This window comes from Musa acuminata, chromosome BXJ1-4, assembly GCF_036884655.1.
Source record: "Musa acuminata AAA Group cultivar baxijiao chromosome BXJ1-4, Cavendish_Baxijiao_AAA, whole genome shotgun sequence".
Lineage (NCBI taxonomy): Eukaryota > Viridiplantae > Streptophyta > Magnoliopsida > Zingiberales > Musaceae > Musa > Musa acuminata.
Genome location: NC_088330.1, coordinates 34,151,024 through 34,178,731, shown reverse-complemented (window position 1 = coordinate 34,178,731; position 27,708 = coordinate 34,151,024). Strand labels below are relative to the sequence as shown.

At 38.1% G+C, this 27,708-nt stretch overlaps 3 protein-coding genes across 3 annotated transcripts; 1 reads left to right on the top strand and 2 right to left on the bottom strand.

Annotated features, from left to right (window-relative positions):
• Nucleotides 1-246: 246 nt before the first annotated feature.
• Nucleotides 247-10,473, bottom strand: LOC103975693 (O-fucosyltransferase 29). The gene is made up of 9 exons (XM_009390734.3): nucleotides 9,909-10,473; nucleotides 9,394-9,481; nucleotides 7,379-7,455; nucleotides 6,859-6,947; nucleotides 6,570-6,759; nucleotides 5,098-5,279; nucleotides 3,257-3,359; nucleotides 2,198-2,526; nucleotides 247-1,030 (listed from the first exon to the last, which is right to left on the bottom strand). Exons 1-9 carry the CDS (start codon nucleotides 10,155-10,157, stop codon nucleotides 745-747), a joined length of 1,593 nt encoding a protein of 530 aa, XP_009389009.2. The 5' UTR covers nucleotides 10,158-10,473; the 3' UTR covers nucleotides 247-744.
• Nucleotides 10,308-14,108, top strand: LOC103977687 (expansin-B18-like). Its single transcript, XM_009393270.2, has 4 exons — nucleotides 10,308-10,448; nucleotides 13,600-13,677; nucleotides 13,746-13,936; nucleotides 13,988-14,108. The coding sequence occupies exons 1-4, from the start codon at nucleotides 10,308-10,310 to the stop codon at nucleotides 14,106-14,108; spliced, it is 531 nt and encodes a 176-aa protein (XP_009391545.2).
• Nucleotides 14,109-23,730: 9,622 nt separating this feature from the next.
• Nucleotides 23,731-25,333, bottom strand: LOC135672166 (uncharacterized mitochondrial protein AtMg00860-like). Its single transcript, XM_065180622.1, has 2 exons — nucleotides 25,209-25,333; nucleotides 23,731-24,286 (listed from the first exon to the last, which is right to left on the bottom strand). The coding sequence occupies exons 1-2, from the start codon at nucleotides 25,331-25,333 to the stop codon at nucleotides 23,731-23,733; spliced, it is 681 nt and encodes a 226-aa protein (XP_065036694.1).
• Between the last annotated feature and the right edge of the window lie 2,375 nt (nucleotides 25,334-27,708).

Sequence of the window (27,708 nt, the reverse complement as noted above, 5' to 3'; positions counted from 1 at the left end):
TAGCAATGTAGTCATCTGTCATGACATTGGAACTGTGGTATGACCTACACATTTCATAACCGAGCTAAGGGGCCAAACGAAGACGTTTGTGCTGAGTTGATTGAAGAATAGGAAAACCAAAGTCTTATCAGTATATTTCATGAGGGAGACAAACGATTACACTGCATGAACGTGATGGTTTTTAGACCATCCATTTTCATGGATCCAATGGTTGACCGGTTGAAGAACAGAAACTTGAAAGAGAAATTACGTAGAAGAAAAAATATTGACGATCATAAATATCTCATATTACAGTCTTTCTCATGATTGCTACGGCCACAAGAATGAAGTCAAGCAGTAAGGCCAAGTGCCTTTCTGTTTAAATCTGGCAAAATTGGTGATATAATTTACATTGGCTTACAACAATAGACTCTAAACTTGAGGCTTCATCTCAGTATAAAAATATTGATGGCCAAGGCTGGCTGTCATGGTTTGCACTACCATCGTCAATGTTAAAAGCAGTCAATCATCCATTCGGTATACTCGATGATTTTGTCAGCATTAACCCAAGTACCACAAGTCTGTGTATCCTTCGGAACTCGCGGGGATTGTTATATGATGTCATTAACGAGGCACAAGGCAGTCATCCACTAAGATGCATCGAACTGCAAAGTGTGAACCTTTTTTATCGAATGGGAAGCAATTGGCCACAAACATCACTGTCTGATTCAGAAAAACCTGCTTTCGTCCCCACTGATTTCCACTTCAGATGCTGAAGTGCTGTCGCACCGTTTCATTTCCTCTAATTCCAGGCTTCATGGAAATCCAACCTATTACAAGGTGATCTGGATTTTGACAGATGCAGGAAGATGGAAACTCATGGAAGTCACCCCTCCCTGGCCTCATCTCATCTGGTTCCCCCATGAAGCCTCTCTGGACTAACTTCACCTTCCTGGAGAACATCTCCCACTCCATCTGTTTGCATGCCTTAAATAAAGAGCTAAGCTTTTTAGCATTTGGCCTTATGGTTCTCTTGTGTCCCATGTACCTCCTGCACATATGGTGTAGTAAATGTGAATGACGCTTGCTTGCTACAGGAAGAGAAAACTATCCACAACCAACCAATTTAGGTATTGTCCTTAGGTCTAGGATATAAAAGAAAGAATACTATGTGATGACAGCTCTGCAATATGGATTTAAGGTGAATAGCTCTGTCTGAAAAGTATCATTTTGTCACATTGATATAATGAAGAAACACAACAAGATTATGGCGGACTGTTGGCACTTTTTCCAAAGCAATGTATGTTTGCCCCCGATTGTCTAACAACAGAGACAAAGTGGAAAACTGAAACAAAGTAAGGCAATATAGCAATGGAATGGTGATACTGTCAGTTTTGGTTAGACATGTTCTCAATAAATTTACAAGATTAAGAGAAAAAAAATAAAAAAAGAAAATTGGGAAAGACAGGTAGAATTGTTTGAAATCACGTCATGATGTTTCAAAAGACTTCAGATGCTAGAGAGGAAATTGGGTTAAGCAGGAGATGAGATCTGAAAATTTTGATGTGTACAAGGGAAGTGTTTGCTTCATGCACTTGTGAGGACAGTCAAATGAAGCAAATTAATTCCAATGTTTAGTTGCAAGAGAAAAAGAAAAGCCAGAAGTATACACATGATAACCAAACAAACAAGATAACCAAGGTTCTTAAGAGTTAAGACAACTTCATAAGCAAACTAGAGATGTGCTTGCATGTAGAATTTATCAGGATCCCGATGCTAAAACAATAAAATATGACATGTTGCACTGAGACTAACTAGGGGATGAACATAATAACTTATTTAGCAGGTTAGGATCTGATATCTGCGATGACAGACAGTAATATGGGCGGTTGATATTTAGATCTGCATAATTTGTTAGTCAAAGAAGGAAAACAGTAAACAAAAAAGGGCACTGCAATAAATCATGAGAAAATATTGTCAACTTAAGAAATAACTAGGGCATAGTTTATCCATAATATTAGCCTAAATGTCCTTTATATAGGCACTCTCCATGATATGGAAGAATTGTTAGGTTCCAGACCATCATTTTTTCCCTACAAATCACCAGAAGTGCCTAGTATTATGTAAAACAAATATCAAAGTGAGTCTTAAGCAAGCAATTAGAAAAGGAAAAGGACAAAGAAGAAGAAAGTTATTCAAGTGGTAACACTAGTCATACCTGTGACCGGCAAGAATCTTAGCCATATTTCCATTATTATTTGTGGCAAAGACATCACTCTCATCACAAACAATGTAGTCAATAGCAGCAAGACGAGAAGAGAACGGAAGGAAGGGCTTCAAATCATTTCCGGCAAGCATTTCCTTTGTATAAAAATTTGGAAAGAGGTCTTTAAGAGGCTGCAAGCTTGCTTCTCCACCATATATTTCTCCAGAAGCAACATAAAGATAAGTGTTGTTTACAAAGCCAAGAGCTCTTAGCATTAAACCTACTTCTTGTGGAGTCAGCGGACATTTTCCTCGGCTTCGCTCCACCTCAGCTCTCATATCCTGCAAAAGTATCAACTTCAACCATGGATTTATGGAGAATATGTAGCCCTTACTACTGATGAAGTGGAGATCATAAACAGCATACACATTCACAAAGCTTATTGCGATGTGTTGACGGAAAAACAAAATGCACATGCTTCATTCTTCCACCAAAAGCAATTAGTAAATAAATGGTAGTTCACAGCAGAGATTAAAATCTCAGTTCAGTACCAATGCCAATCCTTGGTCGGACCTGTATGATATCTGTATCGACCATATCATTTATCAGTACAGGCCAGTATATGCCAACCTAAGCCTAGCTTCATGCCTGGACAAGCCTAGCTCAAGCCAATAAGCCATGACTTTATTCACCAGGCAAGTTGGGACAGGCTTCAATGTGTGAGCACGACTGCTGGGCCAAGCGAGCAATATGGGGCACCTAGGCAAGCACCCAAATGTCTTTTGACAACACTGATTGTTAATCTTTCCTCAATAAGTTTCAGATTGACAAAATTGAACTTCATTATGGAGGAAAATTCATCCAAAGGATAACATTGGTACCTAAACTGCTTCTAAAGCATTATGGATCATAGATCAATGCATTTAATGAAACTATGGTTACAATGATTATTAGAAAAGTTGTCATAGATTATGCAATTTGAGGTACAAAATCCTACTTGTGGAAGCCAAAAGAAAATCCTACTAGTTAAAGCTGAAAAGAACCAATGAGGAAAAATGGGAATATTCTCACAGGTAATGTTGCCCAACGCTTCCTAATTTCACCAAGCTCATTACGTTCTTTATCTCCACCACCAAAGTAACAGCCAGAAAATGCAAGCATGTCAGGTTCAAACCTGCAGTATCAATCAAGAAAAGGATCCGGCATGATGATGATATGCTGCCAAAAATGAATCATAGGAGCTTTTAACCTAAACAGATGTTAAACAATGATTGGCTTGGTCAAGCCCAAAGATGAAAAGGTATTAACCTTCTTGCATTCTTTTAGACAAACAGCTCCAGAGATTATTAATGGTACAATATACATAATATCTGACAATGGGAAAAAACTGACCACCAGGTACAAAGCAATTGAAACTATGAAAAATGCTATAAGCTGAATCATGAAAGCACAAACATTTCTAGTCCTGCATAAACAAAAGACGAGTGTCATTCTATAACAAGGTTTTATTCTGTTGAACAGTTGAACAATTTTTAATTTAAATTATGATGTGAATCGTCTTGATTTAATATATCATCAGCTAAATAGTGTGCCACATGATGGCTTGATGCCTGCTTAAGTTCTGACTAGACTGTAGGGTATCAGATGTGAAAAAACAAACCAAGAGCAACTACATAGGAAACTTCAATTTTGTCACAAGGGCCAGAAAGTCTCAATTGAAGAACAATTTCTGTAAGGCTCTTCCAAGCAATGAGTTCCAGTCCACTACTGGTTTCAAGAACCGATGGGACTTGAATGCTACCTGCATAACTTGCAGTATACTGACTTGTACTGTCAAGGATCATAAATAATAATAATAATAATAAATCAAAACCAATTAGCATCAACCTATATGGTTCCGTACAGGTCCCTGGTTGGACCAGTAAACATGGATTGGTACTCACCAATCTGACTAAAATTGAAAACGTTTCTTCCAGTACAACTATTATGTCAAGAATCATATACATTTAAATCATCTGTTTTCTGCCTTATGAACATAAACATGTGTTGTCCCATTCATATTCGACATGTTTAGTTAACAGTAAGTTCCAAAATGTAGGTTGACCCAACTGCAAATCAGTGAACTGTACTTTTCAAGATTATATTTGTTGGGATGGGAGAAAACAATAATGAAATGCAACTCAAGAGACAACAAGAGTTGACATTTAAGTAGGATGGGGAAGAACAAGTGCGTCTGGGTTAGTTGATCCAGATCAATTTGATTCTGGTTGACTTTACTTAAGACAGGCTTCAACAATCAGATTAATCCTTGTCACAATTGGTTGAATAAAGTTGAGACAACACAATACCAGTTAAATTAGTATATATAAATAAATAAACTAGGAGCTTAAAAAAACATAAACTGCTATGGGGTTTCATGGAATTTTTGGTTCCTCTGCAGCCAAACTCAATTGGTATTATTTTGAGCTGCCTGGACACTTAGAGAGGTCTGGACAGCACATTTGTATTTGTTGATAGAACTTTTTATCAGGGCAAGCATACAAGCACTGAGCATTTGTGACTCCCCTTGTTGACATGATGAACACTTGTTATGACCATGAAATCAAGTAGCAACATGAAAACCAAAGCTTTAAAATGAGAAAATTCAACCTAAAACAGAATGCTTCAGAATCAAGGAAGAGAGGTATATGCTTCAACCATGTTGGTATAGCTAGTCTAGGCACATCCTTAGCAAGGGAATACTAGTAGAAGAAAGCTGGTATATAAAACAAAAAAGATCATGTTATGCAGGTAAACATTTTTTGTTAAAAATAATGCCTTTAGCATCAATTTGGCATGCCGAATAGGAAAGTTTTTGGATAACTCTAACAACTTATAATGCCAAGTATATTTCCAACAAAAAAATAAAATACCTCAAATGGACAGCAATGTAACGTGAGCTCATTGTTCGCATTCTCTTGACCAGCTTCCGACCAATTAATTTTATCGGTTTTGTAAACCTTAGTGCATGATAATTTACGCGGCAGCGTAACTTCTGCAGTTCCTCATCAAGTTTGTTTGTAAGCCTATAATCGAACTTGGTCAACTGCACAGCCTGCAATTTATCAATTGATTGATAATGTTATTATAAAAACACAAATTAGTTTTATCTGATTCAGTAAACTGTATAACCTAACTTTAAATATAGTATACGGCATGTCAGCCATTTTCCCAAAGTTACTATAGTTTTTTTTTTAGTAACCACTACTGTTACAATGCATACTAAGTCTATATCCAGTGAAATAATGGAAACATTCTAAAAATTGCTATCGGAGTGTCTCCCAACTATTTCCATAAAGGATTGACAAATTACTAGAGAATGAGAGGTAATCAAAGCTAGTTTGTGACCTTGATCTCCTGCCTTTTAACTGTTCAAGATAGCATGGTTCCAAATACCAATCAAGCTGATATATATTGATCAGTGTTTACTGGTCCAATCATACACCTCGGTACAACTCAGTAAACTACTCATTTTTATTTTTCTATTAGTTTACTCAGGGTTTAGGTGGTACAGGTCAGTTCTCAGAACCCTATTAGTTCAACAGATTGTCAAAATTGTTACCAAATCAATATTTAGAACTTCGCATCAGAAGTTTCTCAACATAGCAGCTCATAGAGAAAATGCATCTGATATAACATAAAATTGGGTATTGGGAATTATGAGATCAGTGTTTACTGGTTGAAAAAGGACCTGTATCACATCATATGATCTGGTACTAATGGATATTAATCTTATGTTGTGTTTTCCAGTTGGTTGGTACCAGGCAGTATAAGTCAGTATACCTCTCAGTACATCAGTACCACAGAACTAGCACCAGAATGAGATTTAAAACCTTGTATTAAGATTTACCAGCATGTCATATGTTGTTGCTAGAAATTTGATGCCGCTTAAGGATCAATTTAAGTACAACCTATCAGAGAAAAGGTAATAAAAAAATACCCAAAATGTTCGAAATTTGATGATGATATGATATTGTGTTTACTAAGATGGAAAGAAGGCTTGAAGGCTTGGAATTGGATTCGGAATGAGTTATTCCCATTCTTAATGTTTGGAAAGATGTAACAGCATTTGTACTTTATTTCCATCAGAGAAAGAATAGTCTGCTAACCCACAAAGAAAGGCTGCAACCGAAGAACTTATTCACCTCTGAATTACTGTCCAACATAACTATTTATGGTGAGCATTGAAGCAAATGACCTTTCACATGAGAAACATACCAAGTCGAACGGTGAAAGACCTCAGAAGTTATGATAAATAATATGGTAGAGATGTTAAATTCTATCATGTAATCTGGATGAAATGGCTAAATTAAGCACATATCAAGCAGTCTGCAAGCTTGCTTACACGTCTCCGTAATAGTAATGGAAGCACTTGTTCAAGGTAATATTCAGGAGTAGATTTTCTTGGAACGCGCATTGTGTATGGAGGTTTTTCCATTGACCTCATTACTTTGTCTGGAATCCTTTTAACCACAGGTACATCTTTCGAAAGGGAGTTAATGAACCAGTCAACATCAAAAATGTCTGCAAAGTCACTGCAAATGTAAAAAATAAACCTGTTACATACATTGTATCTAACTTAGAAACACAACTAGTAGTAATTGTCTCATAAAGTCTCCATGTTGTCATATCACCTGTCGTCTTTCCAAAAAGAATGATGATCAAGCTCAGGAACAACTAAAGTGGCATTTAAGATCCGGGCTACAACAACAGCATCCGTTATCTGATCATTAAAAAGTAATGGTTAATGTTTTCATCACTTAGAAGAAAGAAAATGTACATACAACCACAAAGTCCACTTGTTCTCTGAGATTTCTATTTATCTTATGCACCTTCATTCAACAGCATAAGATGAATCAGAGAGGCAGTACAGTCATGATGAAGTTATCACAAAGAACCATGTTTTTCTGATCCAATATGGCCAAACTTACTCTGAGAGATTGGGACCCTATAATAAAAGATGGTTAAAGCAAAATTTTCAGGGTACATCCTTCTGTTTATGTGAAAAAGAAAGTGAAAAAAGCAAGATGGTGGATCACATGCAAACTAAATCTACTGAAAGATGAAACTTCTTGACAATCTTCTAAACCCTTTATAAATCACTTCTTGATAACAATAAAATAACAGAACATGAGAGAAGAAATACAAATTTACCCCTGTTCTTTGTTGGTTTAGTCCTCCACTTGTTGCAATTAACAGGTAACCGTTGGATTCACTATCATGCACTGCATCTAAATCACATGAAAAAAGCAAATAGACTTTAGTATGCTTAATGGTACTTCCACGTTGGTGGTGAAATTTGACCAACAAGAAAACACTTCACTTTTTTCCATATGTAATCAACATCGAACAAAGACAATAGTGAAAGAGATGCTCAAAAGCTAAGACAATGTTACTTAAGGCAAAGATTAAATGGAATGTTACATGTAAAAATCAGATATCTGATCGCATAAAAGCTAAGACATTGCTGTTTAACAACTACTATACAAACATGTCGACTAAACTATTTGACCTTATACCATTAAGAAATAATTTTACAAGTTCTTGCCCTTAGTAATTCTCTGCAGTGAATTTTTTAGAAAGATCCATCTCCTTAGGGTTTATAGCTCAAGGATATATATCCTTGTCCAATGAAAAATGTCCTCCTAATTGAGATCCTAAGTTCTATCAGGTTGTTGCTGACAAATAAAGTTGACTGATCAAAAGGTTGCACAGGAGGTGGCAAGGATTGACAAGTTCAGCAACCATAAGTGAATATATTATAAGCATTAGATTAATTCACACCATCGTGGTATATATTCATGTCAGATATTGATCAGATAAATGGGTCTGCATAATAAGCCTATTTAGTTTCTAGCCAGACTTTTTTGCCAGGATTCATTAAGTTTGGATTTATCCAGAACCTGGCTTATCAGTCATTAAAAGAAATTTTCGTTAGATCATGTAAAGCATTATCGTCAAAATTTACTCCAAAATTAATGACATTCTAGAAAGTCCATTACTTGAAATAATTGGGAAAGGAGACCTAATGAGTACAGAATCTCAAATCGATAGTTCTAATCTCCCTTCTAATGCTTAAAAGCCTTTCCCTGTATTGCAACTCCAGTATATTCATGGTACAGCATAGTATCAAGTTTAAGTTCCTCTGCTGCTGTGTCACAACTTAGCAGCTTTAGTCCCACCAAACAACTAAAGCTGATTTACTAAGCTCAAGGGCATAAGCCAGGTATTGTGCCCATGCCAGACCCTGGTAACAAAGGTGCAGCACCTTGCATGTGCATGCCACATGGTTACATGATCAGGCACCGGTAAGCTCACTGGAGACAATTCATAGATACATCCGATTCGTACTGTGTGGACTTTGGATCAGCACAACTTACCATTTCACAGTATGTGACAGAAGTCCTTTACTGCAAGTGGCATACCAACCTTCTCCTTAATAATGACAATTGCACAAATACCTCTGGAAGACTCATAGAAAATAACGAAATCCTAAACAAAGGCATGTAATTTTGAACCCCCAATACAAGAGATATGTTGCACATTCTTTGTATCTGCAACTTCATTTTATCTCAACCATCCTCTTCAAGTGTGTGCTAAATCAAACAATTATGGGATCGGACAAAACTACAAATGTGAAATGGAAAGTGAAAAACATACCTGAAACTTGCAAAATGTTTTTTAGTAAACGAAAGAGGAAGACCAGACAATGAAACGAGATGTAAAGAAAAAAAGGGCATCCAGCAAGGTTATGCCTGAAAAGCCTTTATATACTTGATTAGTGACTAGTAGCCCATATAAGATCTTGAATTAAGTTGTAACAACCATCCTAACACATTCATATTTGTCGGAAATTTTTTGTATTCTGATGTATTCTGTTGAAGTGAATAGTTTCCTTAATACCATTCATATTGGTCAGAAAATTTTCATTTAACATCCTAGAACACACAAATATTGAAAAATATGTATTTTTTTACTTTGTACATAGAAACGAAATTCATAGCTTCTATATTTATCAATTATTATATAAATCGTACAAAATACACATTCATCAAGTGCCCACCTTCATCCTTGACAATTCTAATGGAAAACCACAATACAAAAATCAGCACAAAAAGATAGGGAAAAAATAAAAAGAAATCCTGTTGGTAATGCTGTAAGGAACTTACCTCTAAAATGAGGGCTTCTATCACTACAACCATGATAGAGGTTTGCAAATTCTGATTTCCATATATCAGTTGGAGTACTGTATCCAACCTGCAAATGTCTCCAATTTGACAGTATGAACTAAAAATGATTCCAGTAAGGAATAGTATAACCATTCAAGTTACTGTAAAGCACAACGCCGCACACTACATAGATGACAATTATCTGCTTCCAAAAAATGTATCATTTTTAATCTTTTTAAACTAAACCATGTTAATTCCATAAGAAGAAAATAGATGCAAGAATATTAAACGCTTGCACTGCACAAAAACAATTAAAAGGGATAAGTTTTCATTTAATATGTCAAATGAACAGTAACAACGCCATAATGTACAGAAACAAATTATAAAGTAGAGTGGAAAGGAACAAAAGCATAAAAGCAACTCCGCGCATCACATTGCGTTCTCTAAGAAAAGAAAAACAAAAAACAAAAAAAAAAACTCTATTTCCAGTACTTTCATGCTTTATTAGCTCATACCCTTTTGGATCGCCACCGTCCGCGGATCCGCGACCACTCGAGGTCGGCAGCAATCTGGCCAGTGAAGAGCGAGACGAGGCCGAGGGCGAAGAGCATCACACCACACAACACCGAGCGCGAGATGGCCCACCTCCACTGGCAAGCCCAGGCGGTCCGGAGCCACTTCTCGGGGACCAGGAAGGCCGAGCACGGCGGGGAGATCCCACTCAGGCCCTGGGGACTGAGTTGCTTCGCCATTGTCACGGCCATCGAGATCACTCACTCATCTCAAGACGCTGCGATCAGAAACTCCTACCACGGGGGTTCTAACGGGGACGCAAGCCCGAGCGAGGCATCAACGGCGCCACGTGATCATCGATCTAAGGATGTATCACGAAAAGAATGGTTGCGTCGGAGGGGATGAGTGGGATCGGCAATGGCGGAGGGGAGGGGTTTAGGGGACTGTTGCTTAGGGTTCGTGACGGGCTCCGGAGCGGGATTCGAGATGGCGTAACGGAGGAGGGGAGGAGGGAAGGGGAGATGTGGGGGGAGCCAAACGAAGTAAATAGACAGCAATGAGAAATGGATATGGGAATAAATAGCGGAAAGGTTGCATTTGAAACCCGCCTCGTTTCATTTATTTCATGTGTGATTTGACGGTTATTCTAAATAGGGCTGTGAACGAGTCGAGCTTTTGGTCAGTTTTGACTCGTGACTCGTTCGGACTCGCTCTTCGATGTTAAGAAACAAAATTAGGAATCTAATTCTAATGCTCGATTCCTTTTCTCTTTTCGTGCAAAGATAAATTAATAATTGATATATTTAAAGAATTATAATTAAGTTATTTAATAAACATAAATAAAGTAAAATTTGAATATTTCATCTAAAAGAGTGCTTGAATTTTTTTTTCAAATCATACTCTCTGATTAGTTTTTAGGTAAAAAAATTTATTAATTTGATTAAAATATTCTTCTCGGTCTACCAACACTATCAATTGTAGTTGTTTATAGACTCATTACAATTTATTTAACTTCCAAAGTTTTTATTTCTTTTTCTCTCTTACCCACTAAGTATTTATTGAATTACTTATAAAACTATCCGAGATATCAAAACTTATTTACTTATTTTTGAATTAATCAATTTATTCTTTTACAAGTGGACCTAAGCGATATTATAATTAAGTTGATAATTTATAAATGAATAATATAATGATGTTTGGACAATCTCGACTAAGTCTATAAATTATATAATAATGTTTCACAACCTATACAATCCTAATTAAATCAATTTAGATAATTTCAGTTAGATTCGTGACATTGATGACAATGATGTCTTACAATTTAGACAATTCAAATTAAATTAGTGATATTGACATATATATATATATATAATAAATGAATGAGTTGTAAAATAAGAGTAATTGAGGGTTGCTGCCATCAAACATAATAAATGAATCTGCGGGGTTCATAATAGATTAGAGCCACGAAGGTGAACAATTATATATCTCGTTTAAGGTTGGTGGTTTGAATGCCAAGCATTTATGAGGATTTTTAAGGCTCTCGTCGTGTGTTCTTCTTCACTGACTGATACATAAATTTGCCGACAGAGTAATAAAAGTACTAAGCCACCATCGAGGCTCATCATTGTCTTCAATAAATATTATTATGATTATATGAAGGTTAATTATATTTTTATAAATAATTATTTAATATTTTATTTTTTATATTTTTAAAAATTATATTAAGATTATCATACTTACGAAAGTAAAATATTTAATCTCGTTTCTTTTTACATCATCAAATTTGCTAATGAAAATATCATATATACTTAATGGTAAATCAAAATGGGACAGAATAAGTGTTCGATAGTAAATCATACGAGTCGATGACATGATGAAAAACGATATTAAATATTTCACTTTCACAAGTATAGAGATCTTAATATAATTTATAAAAATATAAAATCGATATAATAAAAATAATAAAGTGTAGGGATAATATATAATTAATCATATTTTTTATCAATATATATAAATCACTTATAGTATCTATCTTGTCCACCAAAATTAGAATTAAATATCCATTAATTGAGTTGGGAATGTGTTCGATCATAAGAAACTATGGTTGATGAATGTTATATTCGTTAATGATGAAGAATAAACTTTCCTGTCGAAACAATGGATGCTTCATATTCTTTATGAACCATATTACCTATAGATGTATATATATAAAATGAAAAGTAGCCCCAACATCATGTTGTTACTTTGGGATGAGAAATTACATGTTGTGTAAAGTGGAGACAAAGGCATTAACTTTGGGGAGAAGGGAGGTGGTGGTGAATCGGTCCCATCATTAAGAACAAGTCATTGCATCACGAGCCTAAGTGGTCGGCTAAATACATGGAATCACCCCAATCCAAAGGACAAGTAAAGATCACATGCAAGATTCCATGAAGAACCATCGGATATGATGTTGGTGCAACATGTGATGACCTCCCACTGTAGTCTTAGTAGATTGCCGACGCATGCTTTGCACATTATTCCTTCACAACATGGTAATAAAATATCAAACATTTTGATTATTTTTAATTAAGGAATATAAAATTAATAATATTAGTCGACGATGATGTATTATTATCATCTATCAAGGTTTAAGTGTCATCTAATAACTTTTCATATCTAAAGTATTGATCTGATGGCGATAGATTGCTATATCTATTTATGAAAAATTGTTCGAAATCCTTGTTTTTATAATAATAATGATAATTTATGTATTACTAAAATGATATTTAGAGTAGAAAGAGACTCAATAATGGTATTGTCTATAAATTCAATTAAAAAATCATAAAAGGAAGGGAGTTTTTTTCAAACTTTAATTTTCATATGCTACCTAAATATTATATATATTTAAAGAATATTTAAATTAAATTGAAGATAAATGATATCATTAGTGTGCTTTTCTTATCATTAAGGATCCATGGAGAAGATTAGAATGATATCGTCTATGATCTCGTCGGAGATCTATCTTAGAAAGTCGACATTAGTGATGGGTATTTACTAAAAATTTAAATTAATATTTTAGATTCCTATTAGTGAAAGTCACTTATTCTTTACTTATATACTATTTTAAATAATTATAATTACATTTAGTAATGCCTAAAATCTATCTTCATCACAAATGCTATTATTGCCTGTGGTTCTCTATATTTAATATCAAAATATTTGGTCGATCCATTATTTGTATGGCCCATGAACTTGCGAGAAATTAAACTTGTTCGGCGTGACCATGCAAGCGATCGACCCGTACGTTCCTGACGGCATGAGTCAACTTGTACGAACTTTTGTTGTGCGATGCTAACCCGTACGATTTGGGTAGTGTGGGATCGATCGTCCACGGTATATAAGGGTTAGCTTCTCTCCCCCTTGACTACATGTCGAGTTGTTCCACATCAACTTCTAACGATTACCACATGTCACCGACGATCCGTGTGGAGACATTCCTTCTTAATATTTATTTTTATTTTTGTGTAAGATTAATTTTCTATCTTTATATTTCTGGTTATTACATTTTGTAGAAATTAGATCCACATGTCGGTGGGATCTGACGGAATCAACTTGTCGCAGTTGACCCCAAGAAAAGAAAATTGCACGCAAAATGAACAAAGATTAAACTCTCCGTATGACAAATTCTGTTTGTCTCATACGTGTTTGAAGCTAATCGAGCATCTCAAGCTGAGATGGTGGAACGTTAGGTACTTCGGTGAGGAAGGGATGTGTGGTGCATGCTATCAGGTATATATATACGCCTATATGTAGCTTCATCTCTTGCTCGAAGAACGTTGACATTGTTACGTACTTAGGTCTTGTGCACTAAGAATGCTGCATGCTCCGGCAAACCAGTGACCATCGTGATCACCGATGTGTGTCCCGGCGGTCCCTGTCTTGCCGAGTCCGCCCATTTCGACCTGAGTGGGACTGCGATCGGGGCAATGACAAGGTTCGTGGAGCAGGAGTGCTCCAAGTGCAGTACACTAGGTCAGAACTCTCACCGGTATCTTTCTTCCATGTCTACGTGAGGCTGTCAGGAACAGTACTGCTACAGGGTGCAGTGCAACGACCGGGGCGCCGGCGTCGCCTTCCATGTGGGCGCTGGAACGAACCCGTACTACTTTGCTGTGCTTATAGAGTGCGAAGGAGGGGACGGAGATATTTCTGGTTGGTGATCTTATCTGATTCAATAATTCATATTTATTGGATATCCAATAAGATATGGACTCCGATGGATATCTCATATCTGTACTCATTGCAATACTTACTATATGTGTGTGATCATCTAGGCCCAATATCGAGCTGGTCGTGAGTCATATTAGTTAGAACTCATTCTAGCTCAGTGAATTATTATAGAATAATCCAATCCATTGAACCTATCTGTCCTTAATTATCGTATATCTATAGTCCCTTATCCATCTAATATCTTAATGATCGTATACTGGGCATGGTATTGTCAGATCCATACGGTTTCTACTCGAATCTCGTTTTAATCTGATTCTCCCAAATAACTCTTTCTCTCTCAATCCGAATGACTTTGATCAGGGATTTGTCTGAGTAAGAACAGATGAAATATTCCTCTCATGACACTGAGTGCGGATGGTCACTCCCGATGACCAGCTGTGCTATATCTGGAATATCCAAACATATAAGTCCTATATCAAAAAGTGGAGCACTCATACAGGACATCCTTAGTGACTTAAGTATAAGTACCAAGTACACCATTGTGACAACGGAATCATTGTTTGACAATGAGATATCATTAACCATCTAACATTCCGTGAGCGAATTAATCAGTGAATTCGTTCTCCAATGAGTACCTACACTGTATCCCTAGTATCTCCACACAAGCAGCTATGAGACCAGCTGTCTTCATCATATGGACGGGTATATAACATACTAGTCTATTTGGTTATCTCGATGTTCCTCTCAAGTAACCTATGATCAGGTTTATTTAGGGTATATATTTAAAGGCGATTCGGTTTCATTATCATGATCTTATCACGATCCGATTCCCAAATTCATGATCATCACTATATATATATATATATATATATATATATATAATTAAATAATAAAAAAAGACTATATGTTAAATCACACGTGTCATTATTTACGTGATTGACTTGCATGATACTTATATTAATATAATATTCATATGCATATATCAAAAGATAGAGAAGTACTACTTATATCAAAAGAGTATAATGACATGTGTTGGGTTGAATTGATGTTAAACGTTATATATGTTAATCTTCATCGATTTGACTTAAAATAGAAAAAAATAAATATTAGGTACATATTATTGTGGTGTGATTGGCCATAATGGCTGTGCAAAGATGTCCATAAAGAAGCTGACATAGGACGTAATGTGCCACTACCAAAAGCATGCGAGATCTATCCCTTTGATAGATCTCCAATACTTTTTCTTACCTTTTTAGTGGGTAAAGACTTAAATTGACTTACACCACTGATTTAGATTCAACAAAATTAATAAATCAATTATCCCATCAAATTAGATCATAATAATTTAATTAAATAAAATCATTTAATCATAAGATATAAAGTAGCTTACTTCTGATAAATTAAATCATTTGATTATTAGATCTTTAGTAACTCACTTCTCAGAAGCAAGTTATAGTTTGGAGTGGTTTTGTTTCTTCTTTGTTCCAAATGATAAAACGAAGTGTTCTGCCCACTAGTGCTGTTAAAAACAAGAATAATGTTTTGTGTTCTAAGAATCTTCTCAAAAGCTTTCTCATCCATCTGTTCTATGACTGAGATCACTACTTTTAAAGCTAGCATGATGTGATATTGGAAGACATCTATATATATATACATATATATAAGTGTTAAAACATTGATATGATGTTGATCTATCAAACTTATTTATCGAAGATTAAAGGTTTAAAATTTCATCTAATTTATTTTTCATATATCGGTTCAAAAATTTTCAACTTCAAAATTTATTTTTATCGATTATATTTTATAAAATATAATCGAAGGTAATAAATTCAGCCTAAAATTTATCAAAGGTAAAATCTTAATAAAAGGTATATTTTAAAGATTTTATCAAACGTAAAATCTTAATAAATTCAACTTAAAAATTTATTTTTATGGATTATATTTTATAAATTAAAGAAAAAGCTTATCCTCAGAAATAGATGTCTACTGGGGGAGGTTGGTTCTGGGAAAGCTAAGATGCAGATGGCCACCGTCTTGGAATCAGTGGCGTCAAGCAAGTTAGCCAATCAAAGCCAATTAATGATCTGCTGCTGTACGTTTTGAGTCGTGACTGTTTACTGCTGTTTGTCAACCTAATAGTGTTTGTCTGTACGCTACATAGCTTGTCTTAAGCCGAAGACGAATTATCGATCTAAGCAACACAGCGATCCTCTCTTCCATGGCTGTATGCTAAATATCATTTCTCATTTTTCGTAAGGATGATGCGAAGATTTAGTTTGTATGCTGTGGCTGATGAAGCAGCTGCTAATTAACTGTGTCGAGTTCTTTTACCCTCAGAATAAGAAAAATAACATGAAAGAGGTGGCCAATTGATACAACAGCACAACTTGGTGGAACCCTTCCTTTAATGATCAGCCAATCGTACACTTTGAGCTTTCTCAGTGTTTACACGAATCTTGGATCTAATTTTAGATTTGCAGTGCATTCTCCAATGGTGTCGGCCGCCAGATTTAGAAGAAGAAGAAGAAGTGGCCATCTTCTTAGATGATGATAATTTAATTACAACGTTAAACCAACCCAACCTCTCAGTGTCGGATTCATCCGAGGAGGAGGAAATCGATCTACTGGAGGTGGCGCATGCGAATGTAGAGAAAGAAACGAGAACCGGAATGGGAATGATTACTTCGTCGATCGTCCTCAGAGCGTGAGCATGGAGATCTGGGTCAGCATCTCGTCACTGGGGCCGAGCACCCTCCGCCGCTCCTCGCTGGTGGCTACCCTGTCGTGGAGCAGGCGGAGTGCCCTCTCCCACCTCCCGACTAGCCGCTGCAGGAAGATGCGGCCGAGGCGGAAAACGAAGAACCGGAGGGAGACTGCCAGCTCGGCGCAGGAGTTGGGGAGCCGGGCGGCGACGAAGGGGAGCTTGAGGGCGAAGGGGCAAAGGAGGGAAGCCAGGATTTGGCAGTTGCTGTGCCCGCCGGCGAGGAGATTCATCTTGGCGATGATCACCAGGTGGACTCCCATCCCAAACAACCTCGCTGAGCCAATCCAAGATCGTCCGAGGAGCCACCGACCTCCTCTCCCCCTCCAACGCACTACCGTGTGATACCATGTCTCGCTCGGGGATTTATTTGGTGCTATTAGCGCGGTGGAGAAGTGCCCTCCGAACTTTTAGTTTGACGTCATGGTGTTGGGATGATGATGCAAGGCGTGAACTCAAGTTTGATGCATGGACGACACTACCCTCGTCGGAATAAGACAATTATAAATCCGAGTCGAACCACATTCTTTAAATTTATACAATGTCATGGGACCATCAGTCCGGTCCGGTCCGGTCAGAAACGAGGGTAATTTAGTCTTTTCATGCCGAGCCCCACGACCACCCTTGTCAGGATCAACGGCGGACGGGTCTGTCTGCTGACGTATCTACACCCGATTGGCCCCGGCCAGAAAAGGAAACAGGGTACACTGCGTCGAAGACCTGTGGCCAGACTCCCGGCCGGGTCCGACTCTTCCGCCCACTCGTTGTCCGCCACGTCACTGGACGCGGCCCAGTCGTGATCCGGCCTCCGCCAGCAGATCCGTCGGGGATGGAGACGGGGTGGGACCCACGGCCCCCTCCTCGTGTCTGAGGAGGTGGTGGGGAAGCGCCGGGTTGCGTCCGGGAGACGGTCACCTGGCCTGACTTCCATCGTGTCGGTCCCACACTCCCGCAGATGCACTCACTCTCGGCAGAGACATTGATGTTAGCGTAGAACGACCCGCTGCTTGCTTAATCTTTCTCGAATGATATTTTCCTTTTTTTTCTCTTTCTTTTTTTTAAAGATTTTAAGCAAATCGAGTAGTTTTTGGGGTTATCATATTATTTATGTACTCAAATAAAAGGACTTAAATATTGAAAAATATTCTATAATATGTTAGAATTAGCGACCCACACAAGTGTCATAAATTCGCACGAGGAGGGACGCATACGACTTCCATACGAACAACAAGAATTGAAGGGTGGTTCAAAAGATATAATTGTGAATAGTAACCTATCAATTTACATGATTGATTTCCGATGTCTACTTCGGATAACGAACCCCACGTACTAATTACTGGGGTGGGTCCACACACAGTAGATAAGAATGCGAGATGCAATCTCGTCACTAATAGGAGGGGGTTATCGTTGCGAAGGTATGTCCTTTCTCAGCGGCGGTAGATGGCACCCGTAGAGCTTTGTTTATGGTCTGTCTCTACATCAAAGAGCAGCTTCGCGTCCGTCTCAATCCTTGATATTACTTTCTATTTTTATCGATCTGGCAACGTGGTATGCCATTAACCCATCGATGCGCATTCCTATCCTTCTTTTTATACTTGATTTATAAGCTAATCCATGATTTAGTGAATTAAAATTTGGATTCGGTTCGGTGATAGTCTACGGATTTTTAGTTTAGCAGGCTGCACAGGTTCCGTGGTGGAGCCCTCAAGCGAAAGCGGTGGCGCTCCGCCACTTCCGGTCGCTGGTCGTTTGCCAAGTGACGGAGACGAGGCGTGATCGTGTTCGGCTGCGGCAGTGGGAGCGGGTCCAGAGCCATCTCCGCTGGGTGACATGATGAGACCCGCCGCTGCTCCTCTTCTTCAGGCATATAATAAATAATATAAAAATATAAATTACCTTAAGTTTTCCAGATGAAATAATATTGATAAAAATAATTTTCTTAGAAAATATACATATTTTGAGTATTTTTTTAACTATTATTACATTTTTATTTGATTCATTTATAGTATTTATGATATTTTTTAATAATGTTTACAGTATTTTAGTAATGTATTAAAAATACCATAAATATTATTTTAAAAATACTATAAATGACATGTTTCTTTGATATAATAAATACATCGTTATAATATCATACTTTTAGGCTCATAATTAGTTTAGTTGAGATTAAGACCCTCCTTATATCATTTACTATGTTCTTAAGTAAACTTTATAGTGTTTTTGTTATGATAATAAGAACACCATAAATATGTCAAAAATACTACAACAAACCAAAACATTTTATTTTAACAAGCGAAAAAATATTTAAATAATAATTTAAATATTTTTAAATCAAAGGAATTATTTAAAAAAGAAAATTGAAGATATTAATTAAAAAATATAATATGAAATCAAAATCATACTGTGTTAGAAACTGTATTCAGATAATGTTTATTATAAATCTTCGCCGCCTTGTTTTGGATTGAATACAATGATGCACTGATAAGGTAATAATAATTGCAAAACAGCTATAGCACTGTTAAGGGAATAAGGCCTCCGATTAGTGATATAAAAGTAATAAAACAAAGAAGAAAGAACAAAATTATGCTTTGCTGATGCTGAAGCAGTAAGGGAAGAGAGGCAGAAGAATAAAGAACAAGTAGTCGTCCATTTGGACTGATTTATTTGTTGAAGCAGCTATAATTAAAACCTGAAAAGAAGAACGGAGAAATATCAAAACGATTTCTTTAATTCAACTCAGAATCATTCATAAAAAATGGGATAGGAATTGGTAATATGTGGAAGAAAACAGGGAGAAACTCCAGTGCAGAGCCAGCTGCTTGTGAAAGCTATAACAATGTGGTACCTGACAGTTGCATTAAACAGAGGAGCAACAGGAATGACGTCAAGATCATCCTACCATGGGAACCAGAAGAAGATTGAAAGGGGAATGACTTAAAAGAACTGGCTCTTGTTTGGAGATCCGAGGATGATCCATATCTGCAAAAAGGCATCATAATTGATTGTTCAGGTCATGATCTCAGTAGTGAAGCTATTTTTTTTTAATTATTAAGAATATAAATCGAAAGATTATGCCTCATCTAATGTTTTAAGCATTTTTAGATGAAATGATATCGATAAGAAAAATTAAGACACGAAATATCTTATGTTTATATATTTTTTTTAGGTCGCACTTACAAATGAAGGATTTAAGCTTAAAGATCGAGTTTCATCTTTCTACGAAATGACTTCGATAAAAAACTAAAAAAATATATCTTGGATATGCACGGAGAACATTTCTTGAAAGCATAAAAATGATAATTATATTATTATTATTAAAATTTTAATATCAAAAACTAAAATCAAGTAATGGTTGATCAAATTTATAATGTCATTCAAAAATCCTTTATTTAATTTACATGTGCACTATCATCGGATCCAAAGGTTGTAGCGATACCGATCTAAAAAAAAAATTAAACTCAGTATACTCCTCTCTTTCTATCATTCACAGGATTACTATGAACGAATATATTTGTAATCTCGGTTTAGTATTTGGTCTCTAAAAGGTCCTGTCATTTTATAGACAAGAACTGAGAGTCTACGATAATAAATAGAAGAGTCACTCAATTAAGATCATCTCATAAAAAATTCGACTATAATTTAATTTTTGTTCTATTCACCGATAATTGTAATCAAGATCCAATCAAGTATACAATATATCTTATCTAATTAGATAATATCACTTAATCTAACAAAATTAAAATAAAATATTTTTTTTAAAAAATTAAACAAATAAAATAAAAGTTTATTTGAAAATAATTTTACTTAATTGGATTATCAAATTTTAAAAAATATTTTACATGTGCACATGAATTTTATCAAATATGTTAATAAGTCTAATAAACATAATAATATAACTATCGATGTGAGTTATAGTGACTATGTATTATCAATATCATACTTCTTTCGTATATTACAATATTATTAACTATTCCTAATGTAGTTTAAAATGATTCGTATAATTTATTTTGTCAAAATAATCCTAATGTAGTTTAACTATTCTTATGTATTGTCAAAATGATTTATTTTGTCAAAATAATCCTATTTTGATCAAGTTTTGGAGAGATTGTTGTGACGCGCAACTATGCTCACTTATCCACCCCATAGCCTTCTATATCCAATCGATGTCCCCACTACTAGCAAACGTTGTAACAGCGTTACTACAATCTCTGTAGGCAATGACACTATTATAGTCATTGTAAGCAATGACACTATTACAACTACCTACGATAGTCGCAAACAATGACACTATTGCAGTCACCTACAACCAAGGCAGACTGAACATTACAAGGCTACTACACACACACAACAATGCCATGTGCTTTATAAGTGAAGGGCACATTGTTATGGATTTAGCTAGAATTGCCTAAGTCGTGAGGCACCCATGCGGCCAAGATGCAAACTTAGCTTGCGTTGCCTAAGTCGCGAAGCACCCTTACGCTAACTTCTCGGACTTAACTAGAATTGCCTAAGTCTTGACACACCCTTGCGATATGCATCCGCAAAGGTCAGCCAATTTGCAACCTCACTTAGGTCCTGAAGGACTTGTAAAAGAGAAAGTTGATTAGTTTGAAGAATGAGCGACGGACAAGTCCCGACGTATCACGAAGAGGGAAGCTTTACAAGTAATTTAGTGAGCACCTTGCGTGCATGAGAGAAAATAGAGAAAGGAGGAAAATAAGGACTTTAGAAGGTTGAACGAACAATCGCAAGTCTACAAACAGCTGCTCACCGGGTGCCGGGCGTGAAGGCAAGTTTTCGTCAAGAAAATGTGCGAACTTGTGAAGATTGTTCAACGCTCGACTATATACCGAAGCCCCATCCAGCCCTGTGCCACCCGAGGGGTTCTAGGGTGCTGAGATGGCTGACATTTTGTACGCTACAGTGGGTTGCAGAAAATAGTCCGCGACACACGAAAACGGAGCCATTTTCTGGCTTTTTGGCCCGACACGGTGAGTGGTCGCACTATGCACTGCAACCTATTTGAACATATATTTTTATAAGCAAAAACATATAAAACCAAGGTAAAATAGGCTTACATGTCTTTGTTCAAGCATGCAAAAGTGACGAATGGTTCGTTGAATGAAGTTGCTGCGAGTGCGCGATGACCGTTCATGACATTCTCCCCCACTTAAACTATCAACGCCCTCATCGATGCTCGTTGGTAGTTGTTGATGATTGCTTCTTCATGTTGTTGTAGGGCATCTTCGAGCTCCCAACTGGCTTCAGTTTACATGTGCACCATTGGGTAGCTTTATCTTGCGATCCGCTAGAATGGTTTTAACTCGCTTCTCATAGGAGGCTCTGGTGGGGGATAGCCGAGTTGAAACACTTCGGGAAGTATCTTGTAGATATGAGTGGTAGGCTTTCAAGTTGTTGGCATGAAAAATATTGTGAATTTTGAGCCACGCCAGCAGCTGCAACCTATAGGAGACATTGCCCACCCTACTGATAATTGGGAAGGGCCCTTCATGCTTGCTCACCAATCCTTTGTGTACTTTGTTCATAAAAAAATAGACTGATACTGGTTGGAGCTTCACCAACACCAAATCGCCAACTTTGAACTCTTGTGGTCGCCTTTACAAGTCGGCTCACTTCTTCATCTTTTTGGCTACCTTCTCCAAGTAAGCCTACGCAATATCTACATTTCGGTATCATTTTTTGGCAAAGTGATATGCTGACGGACTACTCCTAGTGTATCCAATAGCCAAGGTGTGAGGAGTCGATGGTTGTTATCCTATAATGATCTCGAAGGGGCTCTTGTTGGACTAGAGCTCCGCTGCAAGTTGTAGGAGAATTGAGCTATATCTAACAGCTTCACCCAATCTCGTTGGTCGGCACTCACGTAGTGCCAAAGATATTGCTCCAGGAGCAAGTTTATCCTTTTGGTTTAGCCATATGTCCAGGGGTGGAAGCTTGTGGAGAAGTATAACTTTAGACCCGAATAATTTGAATAGCTTGGTCCAGAATCATCCTAGGAACCGAGCGTCTCGATCACTAATAATATTATACGGGACTCCCCAATACTTCACCACATTTTTCATCATCAGCTTGGGCGCCTCCTCTGCTAAACAATGTAGGGGTGGAGCAATACAAGTTGCAAATTTTGAAAATCAATCGACCACTAAGAGTATCAATCCCAGTCCCCTTACTGTCGGCAAACTTGATATGAAGTCCAAGGAATCTCCAATGACCTTTCTAGTACGGGTAACGGCTCCAAAAGCCCCACCGGCTTTCGTTGCTCCACCTTGTCTTGTTGGCAAGTGAGGCATGTTTGAACATACTCCTCTACATTAGTCCCCATCTTCGGCCAATAGAAGGCCCTCTCTACAAGAGCCAAGGTTCTATGAATGCCTAGATGTCTAACCCAAAGGGAATCGTGACACTCTCTTAACATGCCTCAAATTGTCCACTTGAGGAATATAAACCCTATTCCTTTTTATGTAAACGAGTTCCTCCTGGACCCAAAATCATCGTGTCTTGCCTTCTTTGATGAGCTGTATTAGGGTTACTGCTTGGGGATCACTATACAATCCATCCCTGATCTTGGAAAGGAAGTTGGAGTGCAACTGACTTGCTTGGCCTCTGCCCTCCAACTGTATGACGTTCACTCGCTCCACCTTCCGGCTCAATGTATCGGCCACAACATTTGCTTTTACGGGCTTGTACTCCATTGTCATATCAAACTCAGCTAGGAAATCCTACATTTGTGTTTGCTTTGGGGAGAGTTTCTTCTGAGTTTGGAAATAGCTCAAAGCAATGTTATATGTCCTCAGCACAAATCATGATCCAAGAAGATAGTGCCGCTAAACTCATAGACAGTGGATCACTGCTGTCATCTCCTTCTCATGCACCAGATACTGTCGCTCGGTCTCGTTGAGTTTGCGGCTCTCGTAGGCTACCGGATGACCCTTCTGCATGGGTACTCTTTTAATAGCGAAGTCTAAAGCATTTGTATAGACTTCGAAGGGCTTACCATAGTCTGGCAATTTGAGCATCGATTCTTCCAACACAGCAGCCTTTAGATCTAGGAATGCAGCTTCACATTTGTCAGACCACCTCCAAGGCTGCTCCTTCTTCAGTAACTCTGTCGATGGAGTTGTATGCTTTGAATACTCCGCTATAAAGCGTCGATAGTAGTTGACAAAACTAAGGAAGGATCTCAACTCTAGCACCGGAGTTTGCCATTCCACAACTACTTGCACCATTGATTGATCCATCCAAATGGAGCCATCACCAATTCGATGCCCCAAAAACAAGATTTCCATTTGAGCAAAGTAACACTTCTCCCTTTTCACGAACAAAGTGTTCTCTCTGAGAATCTTGAAAATTGTCCGAAGGAGCTCGATATGCTCCTCGAGCGTTTGGCTGTAGATGACGATATCGTCCAAGTAGATGACTACAAAATTATCCAAATACTATTTGAATAATTGGTTCATAAGAGTGTAGAACGTGGCCGGAGCGTTGGTTAAGCCGAAAGGCATTACTAAAAACTCAAATGCTCCATACCTAGTCATATAGATAGTCTTTGCTTCGTCGTCTTCAGCAATGTGTACTTGCTAGTATCCCCCCCGGAGGTCGAGTTTGGAGAAATACTTGACCTTGCCTAATTGGTCGAACAAGTCCACGATGAGTGTGATTGTATACTTATTCTTCATCGTCACTTTGTTGAGGGCTTGATAATCGATGCATACTCGGAGGCTCCCATCTTATTTCTTTTGGAAGAGAATTGAAGCTCTGAATGGTGCTTTAGAATTGCGAATGAGACCATCGTTTAGTAGTTCATATAACTGCTTTTTGAGTTCTGCTAACTCAGGAGGGGGCATGCGGTATGGTGGTCTTGTTGGAGGCTTCACTCCTGGTTCCAACTCGATATGATGATCCACGCCTCTATGTGGCGGTAGAGTCTTCGACAACTCGGGTGGCATAATGTAACATATGTGAACTCCTTCAGCATATTAGCCACCACAACAGGTTCATGAATGACCTTCTCGTCGAGTGGCTCTAGCTTCATAGCAACCACGAATGTTAATTCATTTTTTCGTACCCCTTTCTTTAGTTGTAATACCGATATCTGTTGGGGTTCCCTGGTTCCCCTCCGAGAGATAGAAACCACACAGGGCTCATCACCTCCCATCATACATAGGGAGTTTAGGAATGACATTGACACCGACTTCGCTGTGTGCATGAATTTCATTCAAAGAATCACTTAGAAGTCATCCAATAGCACCGCTATCATGTTAGTACTCTCGTCTACGTTTCGATCTTGATGGAAACTCTCTTTGCTAACCTGGAGATTCGCTTGGCCTCCGAGTTCACTGCCTTCATTCGACTTGGGTTCTTCTCCAAGATCAAGCCAAGTTGCTTTGCTTCTCGATCGACAATAAAGTTATGGGTAACACTCGTATCTACCATTGCACGGGTTGTTTGGCCATTGAGCTTAATATCCACATACATTAGCTCTCTACTCCATGCTTTTAATGGCTTTACCTTCATGTTCTCCCCCACTTAGCCCCGCAATTCATTTAACAAATGCATTGCTCCCATTCGGGGATCTTGCGACTCCTCATCGTCGCTGCTAGATTCTGAACTGCTTGAACTAAGGGCGACGACTTTGCCCTTGTCTGATTTTGGGGGATGGATAAAAGCTGTTAGAGTATTGAGTGCATGTTTCTATGGGCACTTCCTCACCATGTGCGGCCCTCCGCACAAGAAGCATCCGTCAGGTTTCAGGGCTTTGCCTTTTGAGCTTGGCTCTTTGTAGGAACTCTTCTTCCTCTGTTCGCCTTCGGGCTCCTTCCCTCGAGAATATTTTGGAGGGCGGTTTCTTGAAGATTGCCTTTTTTTTCCCGGGTCCTCAGAGGAAACAAAGTCGGTGAGCCTTTCTATAACAGTAATTGCCCCGATCACATCGTAGACATTCCTTCGATGCAGTTCTTATTGAGCCCATGACTTCAAACCATAGAGGAAGATGAATAGCTTATCATTCTTGGACATATCCTGTATGTCTAGCATTAGCACACAAAATTGCTTCATATAGTATCAGATGGAAATACTTTGGCGAAGTTGTCTTGACTTCCTCCTTGCGATGAACTTTATGTTCTCGGGTAGAAACTGAGTTCTCAACTCTCGCTTTAAGTTCTCCTATGTGTCCATCCAACACTGACCTTGTTGGATCTCCTCCTAACGGGTTCACCACCAAAGTTTTACATCCCCATGCAAATACATGGTTGCTATCAAAACTTTAGTTTCTTCAAAATCAAGTCTCGTAGCTCGAAAGTATTATTCCATGTTGAATAGGAAATTCTCGAGCTCTTTGGCATCTCGAGCACATCCATAACAATGTGGCTTAGGTGCCCTCAAGTTATGTGACAACGCAACGTAGGTTTTGCTTTCTCCCATATTCAGTGCCCTTGTGAGCATGGTCACCCTGGAAGTGAGATCTGCCATGACTTCATGTAGATGTTGCATGGAGTCTTTGGTGTCATCCGATAGTCGATCGACTAGGGCCTCGACATTGTTGATTCAGGATTCAACTTCTTCTTGTGAGCTCTCTACCCCAAGAAGTCTTCGTTGACCTTGGTAGAATTCCTCCAAGCTCACTTCAAGAATATCCACGTGGGTTTCCGCTGCTGTGAGTCTCTCCTTATGGCTCTTCTTCCCAGTTGGCGTTTTAGATTGCGCCTCCTCCGTTCATGGAGAGTAGCCAATTTCGCGCTCATCATGTTCGTTGCCACGATCCTCCAAAGCGACTCCAACGACATGAGAGCGAGTTTGCACAGCCCACTTGTAGCTGCTTGGAGCAAAGGTCTAGCTTGCCCCGCCTTGCTTGATTCGCCACGATGCTTTGCCATGGCAAAATTACGAAGTTCCTTCGTTGCTTGCTCGAATTGCTTGCCCGCTCTAATACCACAATGTTATGGACTTAGTTGGAATTGTCTAAGTTGTGAGGCACCCTTACGGCCAAGACGCGAACTTAACTTGTGTTGCGTAAGCCGCGAAGCACCCTTGCACTAACTTCTCAGACTTAGTTGGGATTGCCTAAGTTTTGACTCGCCATTGCGATATGCATCTGCAAAGATCAGCAAATTTACAACCTCACTCAGGTCTCGAAGGACTTGTAAAAGAGAAAGTTGATTAGTTCGAAGAATGAGCAACGAACAAGTCTCGACGTCTCATGAAGAGAGAAGCTTTACAAGCAATTCAGCGAGCACCTTGCGTGTATGAGAGAAAAAAGAGAAAGAAGGAAAACAAGGACTTTAGAAGGTTGAACAAACAACTGCAAGTCCATAAACAGCTGCCACCGGGTGTGAAGGCAAGTTCCTATCAAGAAAACATGCGAACTTATGAAGATCGTTCAATGCCCGACTATATACTAAAGCCTCATCCAGCCCTGTGCCACCCGGGGGGTTCTAGGGTACTGAGATGATTGATATTTCGAGCGCTGCAGTAGGCTACAGAAAACAGCTCGCGATACACGAAAACAGAGCCATTTTGGGCCTTTTTTGCCCGACGCGGTGAGCAGCCGTACTGTGCACCGCAACTTGTTCGAACATATATTTTTACAAACAAAAACACATAAAACCAAGGCACGTTCGTGACAACATGCACGATTAGAAACTAAAATTAATTATAACTATAAAAAATATGATTATGCTATTGTTATATGAAAAACTTTAATACTAGAAACTAAAATCAAATAATGATAGATCAAATTTACGTTATGTATATTTTGATACTATTTAAAAAATATTTATCTAATCTATAAGTTCATCATTATCGGATATGAA